The 21,701-nt window shown below is 35.3% G+C and overlaps 1 protein-coding gene across 5 annotated transcripts in view; it reads left to right on the top strand.

The window, feature by feature from the left end:
• The window catches only part of STXBP5 (syntaxin binding protein 5), a 158,121-nt gene that overhangs the window by 42,418 nt on the left and 94,002 nt on the right, over positions 1 to 21,701 (top strand). For all 5 annotated transcript variants that reach the window (XM_027551781.1, XM_027551780.1, XM_027551782.1 and 2 more), the window contains exons 5-8: positions 5,638 to 5,772; positions 6,120 to 6,183; positions 12,274 to 12,357; positions 16,589 to 16,712. In XM_027551781.1, coding sequence (XP_027407582.1) covers positions 5,638 to 5,772; positions 6,120 to 6,183; positions 12,274 to 12,357; positions 16,589 to 16,712 — 407 coding nt within the window. The remainder of the gene's footprint in view (positions 1 to 5,637; positions 5,773 to 6,119; positions 6,184 to 12,273; positions 12,358 to 16,588; positions 16,713 to 21,701) is intronic.

Genomic DNA, 21,701 nt, shown 5'->3' on the forward strand with positions numbered 1-21,701 from the left:
TCAGTTCTTCAGCACTCAACTTTCTTCATGGTCCAACACTCACATCCCTGTTTGACTACTGGAAAAGCCATAGCTTTGACTAGATGGACCTTTGTTGGCAAAGTAATGTCTCTGCTTTTGAATATGCTGTCTAGGTTGGTCATAGCTTTTCTTCCAAGGAGTGAGTGTCTTTTAATTTCATGGCTGCAGTCACCATCTGCAGTGATTTTGGAGCCCAGGAAAATAAAGTCTGTCACTGTTTCCATTGTTTCCCCATCTGTTTGCCATAAAGTGATGGGACCAGATGCCATGATCTTAGTTTTTGAATGTTGATTTTTGAGCTAGCTTTTTCACTCTCCTCTTTCACTTTCATCAAGAGGCTCTTCAGTTCCTCTTCACTTTCTGCCATAAGGGTGGTGTCATCTGTGTATCTCAGGTTATTGATATTTCTCCTGGCAATATTGATTCCAGCTTGTGCTTCATCCAGCCCAGAATTTTGCATGATGTACTCAGCATATAAGTTAAATAAGCAGGGTGACAATAAACAGCATTGATGTACTCCTTTCCCAGTTTGGAACCAGTCTGTTGTTCCATTTCCAGTTCTAACTGTTGCTTCTTGACCTGCATACAAATTTCTAGGAGGCAGGTAAGGTGGTCTGGTATTCCCATCTCTTGAAAAATTTTCTGCAGTTTGTTGTGACCTACCCAGTCAAAGGCTTTTGCATAATCAATAAAGCAAAAGTAGATGTTTTTCTGGAATTTTCTTGCTTTTCGATGATCCAGCAGGTGTTGGCAGTTTGATCTCTTGTTCCTCTGCCTTTTCTAAATCCAGCTTGAACATCTGAAAGTTCATGGTTCACAGACTGTTGAAGCCTGGCTTGGAAAATTTTGAGCTTTACTTTGCTAGTTTGTGAAATGAGTGCAATTGTGTGTTAGTTTGAACATTCTTTGGCATTGCCCTTCTTTGGGATTGGAATGAAAACTGACGTTTTTCATTGCTTTCTTAGATTCATTAAATAACAAAATGTGCATATAGTTTTTAGTATGCCAATACATGTTATTCTTTTTAAGTAACCAATTAATATAAATTTTCACCAATTTAATTATTTAATAAAAAGCTTCCTTAGTTATATATCTTAATTTCCAACAGAGAAGACTAAGATTCTTATTTTGTAACAAGGAAATAAGGTCATGTTTGTATAACAAATTTAAAGGACACTAGCTCATTATAGTAAGTCAAGTCCAGTTTGTGTTAACCACCAGCTTCATATTTTGGTAACTGACTAATTAAATTGCCCCAAATTTTAGAATCTTGTATTTCTTTGTAAAGCATGTTGATTGACTTGCTTCATTTTAGTAGTGCATTTCGAGGAACCATATTTTCTTATTGGCCTTTCCCTAAGGCACTGGCATGGTATTGTTTTATTTGATTGCAACATGGAATTTTATTTTTCTCATTATATTCCTAATCCAATATGTTCATGAAAATTTGCTAGTTAAGAAATTATCAAGTTAATTGTGATAAAAAAAAAAAAAAAAACATTTGACTTTCCCCCTCCTCAATTGACTTAAATAATCAAGGTAGTTTTGGAACTGAGTAAGTTTTAAATTTGGTGGGGCATTGTACAAATATACCCCTATGGTTCGTATTGTTTTTAAGTGTACAAGACTCATTCTAGGGATAATATTAAAGTCTTTGTGCCAGATCAGTAAGTAAACATTTTAAGTTCCTTCTTAAAATGTTAAACATTAAATAGGATAAAGATTAAAAGATAAAGATGCTTAAAATTTCCCAGCAATGTAAGTTGGTTTTATAGTTGACTGGAGGGAAAAAAAAACCTTACTATGGTAACTAATATTGAAAAGTGAGTCTAGGGAAAAACTCTAGATTTCTTTCTGAACAGTAAAGAATTTGTTCTGACTTCACTTTAAATATTTGAGAAACAGCTGTAGTGTGGTGTTGCTGTGCTAAGAACAGAAAATATTGTTCGATATATCCAAAATCTCTACCATTAAGGAGGTAAGTTTAAACTTTGTAAACATATGACTTAAATAATGTTAGTATTAAAATCAAAGGTGGATCATGTAATTGTATTAAGCCAGTAACTACTGCTTTTTTGAAGAATAATGGATAATTGCAAAAAAGCAGTACAGATCAGGAAGATGGATATTTCTGGGGGTTTTTTTGTTTTTTTTTTTAGGTCCAACTCATGATTTTGGCTTATTTTGAAATTATTTTTGAATTTTCAGAATGTTTCAGCTATACTCATGTTTCACTTTAGGGCACATTTCAAATGAGATAGTTTATGATATTTATCGCATTGTTCATTTTGTACCTGGCATGCTATTAGTGTAATTTATTTTCTTCATGTTGTTAAAATTTGCCTATAACTTAATTGGTAGAGTAGCGTTTAGTTTTTTATAATAATTAGCTAACACTTATTAAGCACTTACATATGTCAAGGCCCCATTTTAAGCATCTACCATGCTTTGTCTATTTGATCCTTTCACTGAGGCTCTGCTGCTTAGACACTAAAGCTCTAAGAGATTGAGTGGGTTCCTGAGGGTCATGCTAGTGAGTGTTGGAGCTGGAAGTTACACCAAGGCAGTTGTATTAGAGTCACAATCTTTTTTTCATAATTCCTAAAACCACACAGCTCTGAAAAATTTATTTTAAAAAGCTTGATTTAGGTATAATGGACATACAGTAAACTGCACAAATTTAAAAGTGTGCAGTTTGATAAGTTTTGACACATACGTACACTCATGAAACTGTCACCATAATCAAAATAATGAACCTGCCCGTCATCCCAGAATGTTTCCTGTGGTAATCCCTCCTGTCTTCTGTTGCTGGTCCCTACCCCACAATTCCAGGCAAGCACTGACTTGTTTTCTGTTACAATAGATTAGTTTACATTTTTCTATTGCATATAAAGGGATTCCCTGGTGGCTCAGAGGTTAAAGCATCTCCCTACAATGCGGGAGACCTGGGTTCTATCACTGGGTCGGGAAGATCCCCTGGAGAAGGAAATGGCAACCCACTCCAGTATTCTTGCCTGGAGAATCCCATAAACGGGGTCGCAAAGAGTCAGACACGACTGAGCGAATAGTCTAGTCTTATTGCATATAAATTGTACATGGAACCATGTAGTATATCTTTTTTGTCTGGTTTTCCCTCATCTTCAGTACTTTGAGATTAATTGGTATTGTTGCATGTATGGTTTATTTTTATTTACTACTGAATAATATTCTAAGTATATAACACTTAAAATAATATTCTAAATATATAAGTTTGTTCATTTACCTGTTGAAGGACCTTTGGTTTATTTCCACTTTAGGGCTCTTGCAAAGTTTCTATGAACATTTGTGTACAGGTCTTGTGTAGACCTGTACATACACTTTCCTTCTTCTGGTTAAATACCTAGGAATAGCATGGGTGGTTCATATGGTAGGTGTACATTTAGCTTTTTAAGAAACCACCAGTAATTATAGGTAATAACACAGTGTTACATATTTCAACTTTTCTGAGAGAGTAGGTATTAAACGTCCTCATCATAGAAAAAAAATTCTTACTATACCTGTATCTATGGAGGATAACTAGATTTATTGTGGTGATCATTGCATAATATATACATATGTCGAAGTGTTATGTTGTACACCCAAAACTACTGTTATATGATGATTATGTCTCAAGTAAACGCAATTGCCAGAAATTATTCCTCAAAAATAATCAGTGCATTCACCAGATGTTACCACGTAAAGAAGCCACCTGCCAGAGCAGGATATGTAAGAGACATGGGTTCAGTCCCTCGGTCAGGAAGATCCCCTGGAGAAGGGCATGGCAACCCACTCCAGTGTTCTTTTCTGGAGAATCCCGTGAACAGAGAAGCCTGGCAGGCTACAGTCTATGGGGTTGCAAAGGAACAGACACGACTAAATGACTTAGCACCCATGTACTTACATACTCAGGAAGATCCTCTGGAGAAGGAAATGGCAACCCACTCCAGTAATCTTGCCTGGAAAATCCCTTGGACAGAGGAGACTGGTGGGCTACACCCTATGGGGTCACAAAGAGTCGGATACAACTGAGCAACTAACACACCACTGTACTAGGTAATACACAAAATACTCATTTGTACCTTTCTAAAATGTGGAAAATTCTGAAACCTATATAGGCCTAAGTTTTTGTAAAAGTACTGTGGACTTACTGCCTTGTGGAGTAATGTGTGTTTGCTTAGTTGCTCAGTCATGTCCTACTCTTTGAAACACCATGGACTGGAATCCACCAGGGTCCTCTGTTCATGGTATTCTCCAGGTAAGAATACTGGAGTGGGTTGCTATACCCTCCTCCAGGGGATCTTTCCAACCCAGGGATCGAACCCAGGTCTCCCACATTGCAGGCAGATTGTTTACTGTCTGAGCCACCAAGGAAGCCCAAAAAGTAGTAAGATACTATAAGATGTTTTTTTGATTCAGTAATCATTTCTTTGCTTTGTTCAATTTACACATAAATCCTTTGGAAAGATGACATGCTGTCATATAAACCACTTAACAAAAAATATAGATGATGAACCTTAAGTAATTATCTATTTTATTACCTTTGGGAAATAGTGAGACCATGAGTTGCATGTATTTGAAGTGTTTTCATCTTGAAATTTCTCTGTGATGAAATTATGTTAATAGGAATAACAAATGTTCGGTATGTTGTATCTTGTCTAATGCTTAGTGTCATTTAAAGAGTTCAGCAGTGATTATCTTCATTGTATATTATTTGAAGGGCTATTCCATTAAAATCTTAAATAGTATATTTTGAAAGACACACACGTCTGAAAAAAATGAGTTTATATGGTTTCATAACATACAATGTTTTACTAAAAATGAGTTCTACGAAAAGGACAAGGTAGGTTCCATTCTTTACCTTGTAATCAATTGAGCTTATTTAGAAAATGTTTGAAATTGTTTGAATGATTATAAACTTTAATTCATGCCTGTAAATTTTTATAATGTGTCAACAAATATCTCTTACATCATTGGAAAGAGATCATTTGAGTATATTCCAATATCATTACCTAAGCCTGAGTACAGAGGATCTTTGCCCTCCAGAGGCGTAGAAGTTGGTGAGAAAGGTAGACTGTTTTATAAGGCAAGCCAGATAGAGATACAAAAGTATTGGGATATTGATTTGAATGAAGGTGGTATTTTAACTAGATCTTGAGCAAAAGAAAATTGTGAGCAGGAGGAGTATTTTGCATGGAAGGAATAGTCAGCACAGGTATTGAGATGGATTAGTGTGTTCAGTAACTTCTGAGAAATATGGTAGTGCCTAGGAGTGATGAGTGTTAGCTCAGTTTGTGGCTTTACAGATTCAGTTTGTGATGTGCCTGAAGTGACACAATGGATTTGAAATAGCCAGATATGAAACACATACTAATGTCAAAACTCGTCTTTTCTCTGTTTTGCAATTTATTTTTGTAATGACTTATATTTGACATTAAAGTAGAATTTAGCATAATTGAATATTAACTGCAGTGAGGTAAATATGATGGTTGTATCTTTTTTGTTTCCTAAATTGTATATATCAGTATTACTCCTCTAATACTGTTAATAAAATTTGCCAAGTATTTTTCTAATTTCCTTTGGATATATTTTGTTTTGCAGGGTTACATTTTGCCATCTGCCTTTCCAGAGTAAGTGGCTCTATGTGGGCACTGAACGAGGTAACATACACATTGTCAATGTGGAGTCCTTCACACTCTCAGGCTACGTCATTATGTGGAATAAAGCCATTGAACTGTGAGTTTGAGCAAATGTTGCATATGTGTTTCTACTCTGTGGGCCTCAGTTTAGCTGAATGACTAAACTGTATGACTTCTTTTTCTCTGAGTAAATATTAGTAGAACTTTTTTTTTTTTTAAGCATAATGCTACTTTTCTTATTTTTGATATGAGCTATAGAATTGAATGGCATACCCCAGTTGGAGGCTAGAATTCAGTAAAATAAAAATAGCAATCATTTACTGAAATGTTTTCAACCCTTGTAAATATATCTTTATTTTCCAGTTGTTATTTCTGTTGTAATAAATGTGTAGTTGTATTGCCATTTTTGGTTGAGAAAAAAAATCTTAACTTTTTTTCTTTCAGGTCATCTAAATCTCACCCAGGGCCTGTTGTCCATATAAGTGATAATCCAATGGATGAAGGAAAGGTAGATTGTTTCAAATAAATATATTTGTTATTTAAATGCATGAATTCCAGTATTTTTTACATATGCAAACTCTTCTGGAATCATGCTTACTCTGCAAATTTGAGATTGCTAACAAAGGTTGTATATCATATAAACAATTGCTTATTTATAGATTATAAGGAACAAGTGAAAGAATTAAAATCACTTACATTTTAAAGAAGAAAACTCTAAAACAAATAAAATTTAATAAATACAATTAAAGCTTATTAACTTGTTTTTTGCTTATTTGTAGTAATTCCCCCAATTCTCTGATAATCCTGACAAAACCCATTTTCTTCTAGTTTTGAATTCTTTTTTATACTTTTTGTAGTTATTCAATTTTTATTATACTTACCACATAACACCTCTCTCGCCTAAATTTTTCTTCATAAAAATCTCAGGTTAATCAGTTCAGTTCAGTCACTTAGTCGTGTCCGACTCTTTGCAACCCCATGGACTGTAGCACGCCAGACTTCCCTGTCCATCACCAACTCTTGGCGCTTGCTCAAACTCATGTCCATCGAGTCAGTGATAACATCCAACCATCTCATCTTCTGTCCTCCCCTTCTCCTCCTGCCTTCAATCTTTCCCAGCATCAGGGTCTTTTCCAATAAGTCAGTTCTTTGCATCAGATGGCCAAAAGCATTGGAGCTTCAGCTTCAGCATCAATCCTTCCAATGAATACTCAGGACTGATCTCCTTTAGGATAGACTGGTTGGATCTCCTTGCAGTCCAGGGACTCTCAAGAGTCTTCTCCAATACCACAGTTCAAAAGCATCAATTCTTCAGCACTCAACTTTCTCTATGGTCCAACTGTCATATCCATACATTACTACTGAAAAACCATAGCTTTGACTAGACGGACCTTTGTTGACAAAGTAATGTCTCTGCTTTTTAATATGCTGTCTAGGTTTGTCATAGCTTTTCTTCCAAGGAGCAAGCATCATTTAATTTCATGGTTGTAGTCACCATCTGTAGTGATTTTGGAGCCCCCCAAAATAGTCTCTCACTGTTTCCCCATCTGTTTGCCGTGAAGTGATGGGACCAGATGCCATGATCTTAGTCTTTTGAATGTTGAGTTTTTTTTTTTTTTGAATGTTGAGTTTTAAGCCAGCTTTTTCACTCTCCTCTTTCACTTTCATCAAGAGGCTCTTCAGTTCCTCTTTGCTTTCTGCTATAAGGGTGGTGTCATCTGTGTATCTGAGGTTATTGCTATTTCTCCCAGTAATCTTGATTCCAGCTTGTGCTTTATCCAGCCAGGCATTTTGCATGATATATTCTGCATATAAGTTAAATAAGCAGGGTGACAATATACAACCTTGATGTACTCCTTTCCTGATTTGAAACCAGTCTGTTGTTCCGTGTCCAGTTCTAATTGTTGCTTCTTGACCTGCATACAGATTTCTCAGGAGGCAGGTAAGGTCTGCTATTCTCTTTAAGAATTTTCCACAGTTTGTTGTGGTCCACACAGTCAAAGGCTTTGGCATTTTTATTTTATTAGCCAAAGTTAATATTAATCAAAGGCTCATGTTAATAGGTATTTTTGAAAATAATACTTTTTTTATACTCAAAACCAGTTCCATGCAGTCATTACCTAGCTGTTGTTAATTTAGGTTCCTTAATACCCTGAAAAGCAATAAAATTTAGTTTAGTTTCTTTAGTACACTAAAAAAAAGTAAAATTTTCTTTTCGTGAATCTGTTTCATAATTTAAACCAGTCTCAGTTCTTTTTAATTACGTTTTTTCTACTTACAAAGTTTCATGATAATTAGTCTGCATAAATACCAGGAAGTTAATCACTATCAGAAATCAGTGAAATGAACCTTCTGGATTTTGTGATGCAGTTTACTCAGGTTTTTCCTTTCTTTAATTACTGGGAGTAGTGATGCCTCTATGTTGTGTTAACACCGTTCTCTTATTTGACACAGAAAACAAAAGGATGGCTGTACTGTACTGTTGGGAGCTGACTTTATCATGCCATTGTATGTTTTGAGAGAAACTTTCCATGAAGCAAGTTATAGTAACCTGTATCTTCACTTATTTATTTTTGGTATAAGATAATTGTCTAAAAGCCAGCCTTTAGGTAGGGGACCTGGTAGAAGAGCTGAAAACTTCCCTTTCTTTTACGCTGAATCCGTCACTGAATCATTTCAGTCCTTCCACTGCAGTGTCACTTTGCTATTCAGTCTCCTTCCCCTACTGCAGTTCAAGGCATTCCAACCCATTCTTGAGTCGTCTCCAGATCAGTCTTCCTCAAGTGCCATTTTAATCTTCTTGTTCTCCTATTCCAAAGCTTTCAGTGGTTCTGTATTATCAAACAAACAAAGCAGTGTTTCTGTACAACATAACCCTAGGTTTCATTATCTTTGAGAACATCCTTACCTGAACACTGTGCTGAAGCAAATAGTTACTGTTGCCCAAATGTGAGCTGCTCTTTACTATCTCCGTGACTTATTTATGTAAGACCTTTTGTTCAGAATTCCTTCTCACCGTTCTTTCTCTACTGAATTCCTACTCACATCTTAAGGCTCAGATTAAAATATCGTATCTTTCATGATACCTTTCTTGATAATCCTGACATAAAATGCTTTATCACTTCCAAATTTATTAGCACCTTAGTTGTGCAAGTTTTACAGTATTTACCACATATTGCCTTGAATTAGAAATGTGTTATCTCAACTCCCCTGAACTTGAAGGACTCCTTGAGCACAAAGATAGTATTTATGCAAGTTTATATTTTCTATAGCACTCAACATGCAGTAAAATAATAACTGTTCAATATGTTTGTGCTAAGTCACTTCAGTCATATATGATTCTTTACAACTCTCTGAACTGTAACCTGCCGGCTCCTCTGTCCATGGGATTCTCCAGGCAGGAAATCTGGAATGGGTTGCCATTTCCTTCTTTGGGGCATCTTCTCAACCCAGGGATCAGACCCATGTCTCTTATGTCTCTTGCGTTCACAGGCAGTTCTTTACCACTAGCATGACCTGGGAATCCTGGTTCAATATGTACTTAATTGAAAAAATTTGTATCATCCTCATTTTTTGAAACGTGGCATTGTATTATCCTCCTTAATTCCCAGATTTAATCTCTTTCAAACACGTTTACGTATTAGGGTACTAGAACAGATGATATTATCTAACTTTTGGTTTCTAATAGAAAATTTTACTTCATGCTACTGACTTCTATTTCTAAAGATCTCTTTGACATTGTGTCACTGAAAAAAGAGGTAAGGTGATAGGATATGTCCTTTCAAAGCTAACCTTATGGTGGATGACGCTGCCACATTAAGCACAGGTCCTGGCCAAAGAAAGTTAAGTGTTCGTGTCAAACCCCTTACTTAACAGTAATAACTACCATTTATTAACCCCTACTTTGTCGGGCACTGCTTTCCACTTTATGTGCACTAATTTTATTTGATCCTGCCAACAAATCTTAAGTGAGCTGTTTTCCCTGTTTTATAAATAATCAGGCAGAGACTTGATCCAGTTATGTATTCCAGAGGTACAAAGCTAGATATTGATGGAGCTGGGATTTTGAATAGTGATTTCTCTGATTTCAACCTCAGAGTACTCTCCATTATGCTACATGTCTTCTGTAAGATGTAGATCACGTATTAATGTGAAGAGCTGTATCAGTATACCTGATGAATGCTTTTTATGAGAGAAAAATTCAAAGAAAATTCATCAATAGTACTGTTAAAAAATTAACATTTCTATGAGTTATAGAAGATTCTAGTGGGAATAAGCTTTGAATTTTCTGTTTATAAGTACCACATCCTTCAGTTCTTCTATTTTTTACTGTTTAGGAGATTATAGGGGTTAAAGTCTAACTTGTTGGCACAGATTTCTGATATTTGTAGGAAGGTAAAGCTGGCTGGAGGGGTTAAAGTTTACTATAATCCTCTTATGTTGTTAATGTCTGGATGGGTAAAATATTTAAGTTGAATAGTTACTATTGGTAGATCTGGGCCTAGACTGTAAGTTACCTGTGTCCTGAACAATCCAGTATTGTTTTACACTATACATAAAATATACACTATACATTGATTCTTAAATGTTATCTTTTTCCATCTCTTTTCTTACTCCTGAAGTTTCTCTCTTACTTCCCCCATCAGAAAATGCCATATACATGTCCAGGATGCTTAGAAGGACTAAAAAGGGTAAAGGAAACAAATACCAGTTTTTTTCCCAGAAGGAGTATGTATTACAGATGGTCAAGGAAAGAAGAGTTTATGTTAGGAAAATTAGCTCTACTTCGTACCAAGATGTAAATTTGTTTTATTAGTTTCAGTGACTGGGTCTTCTGAGTGCCCCTATACACTGAAAATACACTAAGTTACTATTTAGTGAAAATTACTGGGCCTGCCTCCAAATTTGTTCATATCTCCAGATTACGTGAATGATTATTGACTAGTTGCTGGTTATTCATGTACTTATTAAACACATATTTATCGAATATCTACTATGTGTTAGTATATTAGATTCTAGAGACATCTATGGAGACTAGAGGTGAAAATGCATGTATTAATATGGAGAAGGAGCATCTTTGTCCAGAGGAACTGGTTAGACTTACCAAGGAAGCAACACGAAAAGTGAAGAAAAAGGGAGGAGCTTACAAGCAGACAAAACACAATTATTTATAAAATGCCAGTGTAAACAGTAGGCAGTTTCTGAGGCAAGAACATGGATTTCATTCTAGAACTTATTTATTCACAAAAAATGGATTAAGGACCTATATTAGACTGTATGTCTTATGTTAAAAGTATAGTAGTAAACAAGATAAAACCAAATCTTGCTTAAATAAACCAATGTTATAGTCTGCAAGAGAATTCAGATAAGGAAAAGGACATTATTAAATTGTATAGTGACCTTTCAGGCTAAAAAATGTACAAGTTGCTGTTGGAGCATATAAGAAGGCACTGACTTAATTTGGTAGGTCAAGGAAGGCTTCCAGGAGGAAGTGATAGCTAAAATGACCTGAAGGATTAGTAGGATTAGTCAGGCAAAAAGGATGACTTAGACGAAGTGGTCCAGTTAGGATGACAGCATGTGCAGAGGCGTAAAGGTAAGAGAGAACATGACCTGAAAGATATACTGAAATGTATTGGGTAATAGGAATGTGGAACAGCATGAAGCTGAGGGGTTAAGCAGAGGTCAGACCATGATATATCTTGTAGGTCAGATTATTCAGTTTGGACTTGATCCTAAAAATAAGCATAAAGCATTAAAATTTTTAAATAAAAGAATACATTACATGATCAGACTAGCTACGATATGGAGTGAAGTAAATAAGGAACAAGACTAGCGAGTCAGAGAGACCAGAAACTAGAAAAGAGATCTTTGTGTATTGAACCAGGAGAGATGTATTGAAAGTGGAAAAATAATAAATTATATATGAGTGTAATTTTTAAATTACTTGAGGATTTTACCTAGTGGGAGAGACATTAGGACTAAGGATGACGCCAAAGTTTTTACTTGAGCTTCTTAAAGAATATTTTTAAAAATAGTGAGAAAGCCTCTGTAACAGGAAATACCAGGAAAAGACAGTAGGGAAAAAAATAATGAATTCAGTTGTGGATACATTTGCTTTGAGGTTCTTGTGGAATAATATGTGAACATGTGACCATTAGAATTATAAGTCTGAATCTCACAAGAGAGGTCTAGGCTAGATATAATTTGGAACTAATCAGTAGATGAATAAATGATATTGCCTGATAGTGTGTTAAATTAGAGAAGTTTGTAAACTTTAAAGCACATGTAAATTTTTATTAGTAAGTTAATGAATGGAAATGTACATTCTGGACTTCAAAATGGTACTGTTTTCATTTTCAATGATCAGTTGTATGATGTATGTTGAAATCCTAATGATCAAAGGTGTATGAATATGCAATGCAGTATTCCCATATGTCATCCATGTGATTAGCGATTAGCAATGCAGATGTTTAATGATGCTATAATTTTGTAGCCAAAGCATATGAATGATAATAGTTATCTGTATTGTCAGCAAGTAAATGTTTCACATGACTAATGTCAATCCTAGGTAATGTGGCATTTTCTTTTATTACAGCTTTTGATTGGCTTTGAATCTGGAACAGTAGTGTTATGGGACCTCAAGTCAAAGAAAGCAGACTATAGATACACCTACGATGAGGTAATAACATTGCTTTTGTCATTTCTCCACTTCACAATGGCTTCTCTCAGAACTTCTTTAATTAATGACTTTAGGCAATCTTTGTGGTTACTGTAACACACAAATTTTTGCATATGTATCATATAATATATTTACATAGCTCAAAAGACACAAAAATGATCTCTCCGGCTCCTGGCATTTGACTATCCAATTCCCTTACCTCATCCCAATGTTACTTTCTCATGTATTCTTCCAGAGGTATTTTCTGCATTTACAAGCAAATTAATAAATGTGTGCTAGCTTTTTATTTTATACAAATGATAGTGTACTGGAAATATTTATAGCTTGCTTGCTTTAGAATCCAAATAAAGATTGTGATTAATAAAAAAAAGACTTTTATTGCCTTCAGATTTCCTATAAATTGGATGGTTTATTGAGACGACCAAATTTAGGTTCATTTTTTTGTTTTGTTTTTAGCAGGACTATTTCTTAGATGATGCTGATGCTCTTCACCCAGATTGAACAGTAGTGTCTGTGATAATAGCTGTCAGTTATGTTCAAGGCCTAAATCCATTACCATGCAGTTGTTGCAAAGTAGAGAGGTTCTAATTTTATGATTCCTTCTCTATCGATTATCTGGGATACTTCTGTAAAGAGAAGCTTCTCACCTGCTCTTTTGATTATATAGTTGTACAATTTGGATAGGAAAGGCAGGATAAATGCTTGTTTCTTTTATTTCAGTAAAAGGGGCTGTTCTCTAACAACATTAATGATAAGCAATTTGATTTTGTTTCCCATTTCACTATGTACTAAAAGATTTAAACATTATTTCATATGCCTCAGTACACTACCGTTATTAGCCTTACCGATTTTCAAATTGTCCCGTCTTTCATCAGTGAATCTCTTCCATTTGTTTCCTGAGTCCTTTGATAATAGTCTTGGATAGCTTCCTTGCCATCTGTTAGAACAAAGCATACCTATTAAACTTGAATATTTCTGTCCCAAATTTAGAGTATCTTTTTCCATGAAACTGGGTTCTTTCGGTGAGAAATGGTGTTTGGTGACCATAATTTGGTTACCAGGAGTGTTCATAATTTCTAATTCAGAGAATAGATCTAGGAAATGTGTGGGGTTTTTTTGTTTATTTTTAAGAAATGTCATGTGTTCATATTGATGCTCTCAGTTAGTCAAACAGATTACATTGAGTAACTATAGCAAAACTAGGAATACTTTGTAAATGTCTGCATATTATCTTTATAAGCCTGACCGAAAGAGAATTTTGTTTTCATAACTGTATACTTTTTTTTTGTATTTTAAAGCCTTTTAGTTAATAAATATTCTGTTGTTTACCAGTCAAGATCTTGAGTTTATTTTAAAAGAGTATTTTTAATAAAGAGTTCTTGTCATTTCTCTGGAAGCTTTGGCCTGTAGAGCTGTTTGTTGTGTCAAAATGAAAGCATATTGTAAGCATATTTGACTTTTTTCTGTTTGCTTTTGTAATTTAAATAGTTATCTTGGCTTTAGCCACTATTGAATCACAGGGAATTTACCCTCTCAGTTTAAACAAACACACTGGGAAAATACATGTAAGAACAGTTTATAGAAATTAACAGATAGTATAGAACAGGGATTCCTTAGGGGATAAAGGTGAGCTTTTCAGTTGCATTAGCTTATGGTCTGGAGGTGCTTCCCTGCTGGCTCAGACAGTAAAGTGTCTGCCTGCAATGCGGGAGACCCAGGTTCGATCCCTGGGTTGGGAAGATCCTCTGGAGAAGGAAATGGCAATCCACTCCAATACTATTGCCTGGAAAATCCCATGGACAGAGGAGCTTAGTAGGCTACAGTCCATGGAATCACAAAGAGTTGGACACGACTGAGCGACTTCCAGGTCTCAATCCATGAAGGAAGGTGGGCAAGGGGGAACCTGCATTAAACCCAGCAGTCTCCCTAAATTGAGGAAACAGAGTTGGGAAATGGGGAAAGTTATCCATAATTTATAAAACAAGGTAACAGAATGTAGGGACCTGCCTTGTGAGAGAGTTTTAAAAATCCACAAGGAGCCCTTTACCTTGGTCTTAAGTTGAACTGAATAATGATTAGTGTGAGGTTTAGAATAGATTCATTGGAAAGGAGTAGGTACAGCAATTCTCATAGCACACACAGGGCTAAGAATAGGTCACATTCCCAACAGAACAGAGAATGCTTGTAGTGGTCAGGGCATCAGAAGAATACTCACAAAGGTATTGCCTTGTCATTGGGATAGACTAGCCCTGCATTAAAAACTGGCTTAGCTAGCCTAACAGAGCTTAAGCAAGCCTGTTTCCAGGCTGTTTCCAAGTAGTATTTTCAACTACATACCAGAAGAAAAGGTGAAAAGTATTTAAAAGAGTATAATTGGGCTTCCCTTGTGGCTCAGTGGTAAAGAATCTGCCTGCCAATACAGGAGACACGGGTTTGGTCCCTGATCTGGGAAGATTCACACATGAGTGAAGCAATTAAGCCCTTGCCCCACAACTTCTGAGCTTGTGCTCTAGATCCTGGGAGCTGCAACCACTGAAAGCTGCACACCCTAGGAGCTCATGCTCTGCCATAAGAGAAGCCACTGCAATGAGAAGGCTGCGCACTGCAACTAGAGAAAAGCCTGCACAGCAACAAAGACCCAGCACAACCAAAAATAAATAATTTTTTTAAGCTAATGTCATGATTTATGAGACTGTTCTCCTATAATGAAACATTTGCTAAAAATTAAGAGTATAATTTATATATACCTACATATCTGCCATTCTGGTATTTTTCATTCTTTTGAGTAGATCCAGATTTCCATCTCATATCATTTACCTTCTGCATGAAGGACTGCTTGTAACATGTTTTATAGTGAAAATCTGCAAATTATCTATTCTTTGAGTTCTTTATGTGTGTAAATGTGTTTATTTTACCTTTGTTTTTGAGAAGATATTTGTGATGGATATAATCCTAGGTTGACAGTTTTTTCTTTCAGAACTGTTAAGGTATTACTCAACTGTGTTCTTGCGTTGTTTCTAAGGAAATATCTGCTGTCATCTTTATCTCTGCTTTTCTATATTTAATGTGTTCCCCTCGTTTCCACCCTCTGGTTGCTTTTAAGGATTTCTTATCACTAAAGTTCCAGTTTTAAGCAATTGAAATATGTACTTTTATGTAGTTTTTTCCAAGTTTCTTTTGCTTTGAGTTCACTGCATTTCTAAGATATGTATGTATTCTAGAAGTTTATAGAGTTTAAAGTTTTCATCAGATTTAGGAAATTTTGGGTCATTATTTCTTCCAATATATTTTCTGTCCATAGGCTCCCTTCTGAGACTCCTATGACACACATATTAGTCTTCTTGAAGTTGTACCACAGTTTACTGATGTTCTGCTTATTCTTTGCCCATCTTCCACATTGAGCAGTTTCTGCTGCTGTGTGTCTTCAAGTTAATCAGGCTTTCTTTCTCCTGTATCAAATCTGTTGGCAAACCCATTTGGAAACAATTTTTCATCTTAGACATTTTCATCTCTAGAAATCCACTTGTGTTTTTGAAGGCCTGCATGTCTTCCCTCAACATTTTTATGTTTTCACTTACCTTTTAGAGCATGTGGAGTCTGTTCAAAATATTTGTTTTAATATCCTTGTCTGCTAATTCTCCCATCAGTATCATTTCTGAGTCTGTTTCTATTGACTACATTTTCTTCTCATTTTGCATCGTATTTCCTGGTTTATTTGCATGCCTTATAGATTTTTGTCACCTGTCTTGAAGTTCAATATGAGGTATTTTCAATCAATCTTAATTCTAAATCTGCATTCTTGTCTCCTAGAACTTTAGTTAATTTATAAAAATTTTTCTGAACAGTCAATGCAACTAGTTTTTCCAGTGGGATATTGATTATAATTACTTGGTAATTTATGTTTAGTTATTGTTTATTCTAAGAAACTACAAGAATGCATTTTGTTTTCTTGAACTTGTCAATAATACATAATCACTATTATATTATTATCATCCTCCCTTAAGGAGTAAATAAAATTTTGAAAGTTAAAAGAGTGTTAGAACCAAATTAAATCTCATTTTTTTGGCAGGACAATTAAGTTATGGGAATTTAATATTAACATATGGACTTCAGCTTGGGAAATAAGAAAAAGGTTAATATGAAAAATTACTTCCAGTTTCAATTATGAATAACTTGGTGTTTAAATAAGTTTTTGTTTTTAAAGGTGGAATTCTTTACCCCTCTTTTATAGGCTATCCACTCTGTTGCTTGGCATCATGAAGGAAAACAATTTATTTGCAGTCATTCGGATGGCACCTTGACTATATGGAATGTGAGATCCCCTGCGAAGCCTGTGCAGACCATAACTCCACATGGTAAGAATGGATCCCTTTTAAACACTACCTAAATTGTGACGGACAGAAAACTGTTTTGAGTTTGCATTTGGGTTTGTTTTTGATGACAAGGATGGGTTCTATTTTGAATTTTAAATTTTAATTTAATTTAAAATTTCTGTATTTACACATATAGAAATAATTTGTAGCAACTGAGTAAATGAAATCTCGAATAACTATATTTGCAGTTGAGATTGCAAATTTGAGCTTTCAGAAAATTAAAGTTACAAAATATTCTGAGTAATTTTTCTCCAATAGTCCAGAAAGTTGATAATTTTGTGAGTGATGTAGGACTTATTTTGAATTTTTGTCATCTTAATATTATCAACTGCAGGTTGCTAGTCTACATATAATATGTATTGAAACACTTGGCACCCTATAGAAGGTAATTGTATACCTTAAAATATTGTCTTCAGAAACCCCCAAATGACCCCAAGTTTGACTCACTAGGAACACTCATGTTGCTGCTGCTGCTAAGTCGCTTCAGTCGTGTGTGACTCTGTGCGACCCCAGAGACGGCAGACCACCAGGCTCCCCCATCCCTGGGATTCTCCAGGCAAGAACACTGGCGTGGGTTGCCATTTCCTTCTCCAATGCATGAAAGTGAAAAGTGAAAGGGAAGTCGCTCAGTCATGTCCGACTCCTAGCGACCCATGGACTGCAGCCTACCAGTCTCCTCCGTCCATGGGATTTTCCAGGCAAGAGTACTGGAGTGGGGTGCCATTGCCTTCTCCGAGGAACACTCATAGGACTCAGCAAAAGGATGCAAAGTGAAATCAGCAAAGGGAAAAGGCACAAGGGATGGAGTCTAGAGGAATCCAGGCTCAAGCTTCCAGCAGCCTTCTTCCAGTGGAGCCACACAGGATATGCTTGTTTCCTCTTGCAATGAGTTATTACCACATGTATGAAATGTCCTGTACTAGGACAGCTCACCTGAACCTGATGTCCAGGGTTTGTATTGATGTCAGTCTGTATGCACCCTCTGCTTTAGTTAGCTGGAGAAGGCGATGGCACCCCACTCCAGTACTCTTGCCTGGAAAACCCCATGGACAGAGGAGCCTGGTAGGCTGCAGTCCATGGGGTCACAAAGAGTCAGACACGACTGAGCGACTTCACTTTCACTTTTCACTTTCATGCATTGGAGAAGGAAATGGCAACCCACTCCAGTGTTCTTGCCTGGAGAATCCCAGGGACGGCGGAGCCTGGTGGGCTGCTGTCTATGGGGTCGCACAGAGTCGGACACAACTGAAGCGACTTAGCAGCAGCAGCAGCAGCAGCTTTAGTTAGCATGTACCAAAATTTCAGCTGCTTAGAAGGAAAACAGAGATTGGTTGTAAACCGTATTTTTTGTACAAGTAGTACAGACATCGTGTGCCACCCTTTTCAGTCTAGGAGTGGTGGAAGCTGTCTTGAAAGTCAGGTTACCAGTTGTTAAGCAAGAGAGCTAATCCTGAAAGCTGCCATTTTTCTAGGGATGGTGATCTCAAGCTGGTGTGTTAACGCTTAGTCTACAAGTAATGTATATAAAACCTCCATGAAAGTTTTATTAGAGTGGCTTACTTGGTGGATCAGATGATAAAGAATCTGCCCTGCAATGTGGGAGACCCATGTTTGATTGATCCCTGCGTCTGGAAGATCCCCTGGAGAAGGGAATGGATATTCCAGTATTCTTGCCTGGAGAATCCCATGGACTGAGGAGCCTGGCGGGATACAGTTCATGGGTTTGCAAAGAGTGGGGTACAACTGAGTAACTAACAGTTTCACTTTTTATGAATAGATTATGAAGGACTTTGAATTCTGGATTAGCCCTGGAAATTTGCATTCCTTTATTAATCTGCGTTCTCATGATTCTACGCTAAGTAATTCTTAACCAGCAAATTTAGGGAAATGAAAGGAACTGTTGTTTGCATTAGTAGCATACGAAAAGAGTATTTTTATAATTGTATTTCATTGTTCACTTTAAAATATGACTGCCCATTTTCTTTAAAAATTGGTACATTCTGAATTATTGCAATGTAAAAAATAAAGTCAAATTAAAAATTTACTTTGTCTGTCATAGTATGAGTTTTTAGACTTGCTTGTTTCCTGGTAAAAATAACAGTTCTTTTAGCCACATATTGTAATATATTTTACCACTGTTTTTTGGTTGCAGTCAGAGACTCTTCTGGAAAAGCACTTATTTTAAATTTGCTACAGTTCTGTTTATGTGTGCCTCCAGAAGATAACCCTTTTCATAATAGGTTCCAGTTTTCCCTAATATATTTTTGTTCTTCCTTCTCTTAGTGCCTACGTCCCTAATCTTTTTGGTATTCCTGAGTATTTCATACATTTTAGAATCTCCTATCCCCACTGGAATCTAGGAATTCAGAAAATCAAAAAAGTTGAAGATTAGTTTAGAAACCTTTAATTTCAAACCCAGAAGGAAGTATGAATAATATTGAAGTTAGTAGAAATATGTATATTGGTTTTAAAGTTTTAAGTTTATCTAAATTTTCATCTTTTTTTGTAAGTATAGTTCAAAGAGGTTTTTTTAACCAGTTGAGAGTAAGTTGTCAGCATATTGCTTAATCACCCCAAAATAGTTCAGTATTAGTCTCTTACAGAGACATTCTCCTATATCACCAGGTTTTGCCTTTTGTCGAAAGGGTCTATATGCAGATTAGGTTTAGTTACCATGTTTCCTCAGTCTCTTTCAAACTAGAACTCTTCTTGAGCCTTTACTTGACTTTCCTTACAGATAAATTTTGAATGTTGCAGGTCAGTTATTTTATAGAATGTGCTTCCATTTGGTTTTGTCTGATGTTGTTTTCATGATTAGATTCATGTTGCACATCTTCAGCAGGACCATCCCAAAAGGATTGCTGTCTTCTTTTAACAGCCTCAAGTGGAGCTTGTGTTTGATTTGTCATGGTGATGTCTCATACCCTGATTCCTTGATTAAGCTTCTGTCTACTAGGTCTCTCCATTATAGCGTTATTTTTTCCTTTTGAAGTTAATAATTTTTTTGATTTTTTATTGTAATCAATAAGTGTTTTGATTTGAAGGAAATAGTTGAGACTTTATAAACATACTGTTCCTCATCAAAATTTATACCCCCTGGTTGTAGCATCTGTTGATGTTTCTTTGAAGGATTACTTATTACCATAATGGTTGCCAAATGATGATTTTTCTATTTTAATCTTGATTCTCTTTTAATACTAAAAACGTAAATTCTTGAGAGCAGGCTTTTAGAAGTAGCAAAATTAGATTTCTTCAGAATTTGTAGTATCTTAGTAAAAAAGGCAACCATACACATATTTGTGGTATGTAGTTTTTAGTATACTAAATATCTACTTTGATGGATTAAAATTTAGGGATTTCTTTTCATTACTATCTGTGTTGTGGGCTCTTGCTCTTCCTTTCCTACAGGAAGGAAGGAAGGATTTATGGTAAATCGTGGATTTTTTTCATATCTAAATCCATGTAATGTAATGGTTAAGTATCCTATTCTTAAAAACATTTATAAGCATTACCTTGGTAATTGATTGGAACTGATTGTACTTTTATTCATTCAACAAATATTGGTTCTACCATGAGATAAGCACCATTCTATACATTGGATCAAGTAAGCAAAATTTAAGTAAAAGTACTTGAAAATTATGACATGCTATATACATATGTGATTATAATAAATGTAAATTTGGATATCTTATTTACTTGGTAGGATAGCACAAAATATACTTAGATAGGTTTTCCCCAAAATATATTTTATAATGCTAATGTTTCCTATGTTAGTGAGTTATTTGGTGAAAAAGCATGTTATGATCAAAGAAGTTCTAGAAATGCTGAAATAAAGTTGAACATTTTCTTCACTGAAAGACGTCTTAGTTTTCAATGTACACTGAATTTATAAAGGGAAAATATGTATAAACATACATACATATATACAATTGACTCTTGAAAGAGCAGAAGGTTAGGGGCACTCATTGCTGCATATTAGAAAATCTGCATATAACATCAAGTCAGCCCCCAGTATCTGTGGATACAAATCTGTGGATTCAACCAACCACAGACTGTGTAGTCATCTAGTATTTACTACTGAAAAAATTTTGCCCTTAAAGTGAACCCATGCAGCTCAAACTCCTGTTGTCCAGGGGTCAACAGGATATTAATTATTTGTGCCAGTTTATATATTTTATGTGGCTTTTCCTAAATTTACTTGACTTTAGCATCTTTTATTCACAGAACATCTTACAGTACTCTAGTGTTCCTCAAAATAGCACTTTGAGAAATGATGGCCTGGTGCTTGAACTATAATTGAATTATAGCTTCAATATTCAGTTTGCCCTCAAATGGAATCATTCATTGCCAAAGTTGTTAGATAGTAGATTCTTATGAGGGTCGTGACAGTTATCTAGACAATGATGATAAAATGGCCAGTAAAGGAAAATAATTTGAATTCACTTAAGATAATTTCCTGATATAATGTTGGATAATTTTATGTGTATCAAGAGGGTTGACAGTCATATTTTTTCAGAAATTTTCTATTTGAGTGTCTGAAATATATCAACTGGTGATTTTTTGACTAAAATAAAAAATGATAATTCCCTTTAATCTAGTTTTTATGATTATCAAAGAACACTTTCCCAGTAATCAGACAATCTGGTATGTAATTCTAGCACTGCTGTTTGTAAGTACTTTGTAGAAATAATTACTATTTTCTTGGACTTAGTTTCATCATATGTAAAATGGAAGGATTGAATGGGTGATTTTTAAGGTATAAGTTTTTTGATTATGTGGAAATTAAAGAACCAGGATTAGAGAACTTTTATTAAGGGTTGCTAAAAGGAAAAATAAATTCATACTTCACATAAATAAAAGTGAATTTATAGTATTTTAAGGATGTGACATATTAAAATTATATGAATCTACTTTTAAGATTTACCTGAAGCCTAAAACACTCAGTGAATCATAAATCCATACTGCAATTCT

The sequence above is a fragment of the Bos indicus x Bos taurus genome, chromosome 9, assembly GCF_003369695.1.
Source record: "Bos indicus x Bos taurus breed Angus x Brahman F1 hybrid chromosome 9, Bos_hybrid_MaternalHap_v2.0, whole genome shotgun sequence".
Lineage (NCBI taxonomy): Eukaryota > Metazoa > Chordata > Mammalia > Artiodactyla > Bovidae > Bos > Bos indicus x Bos taurus.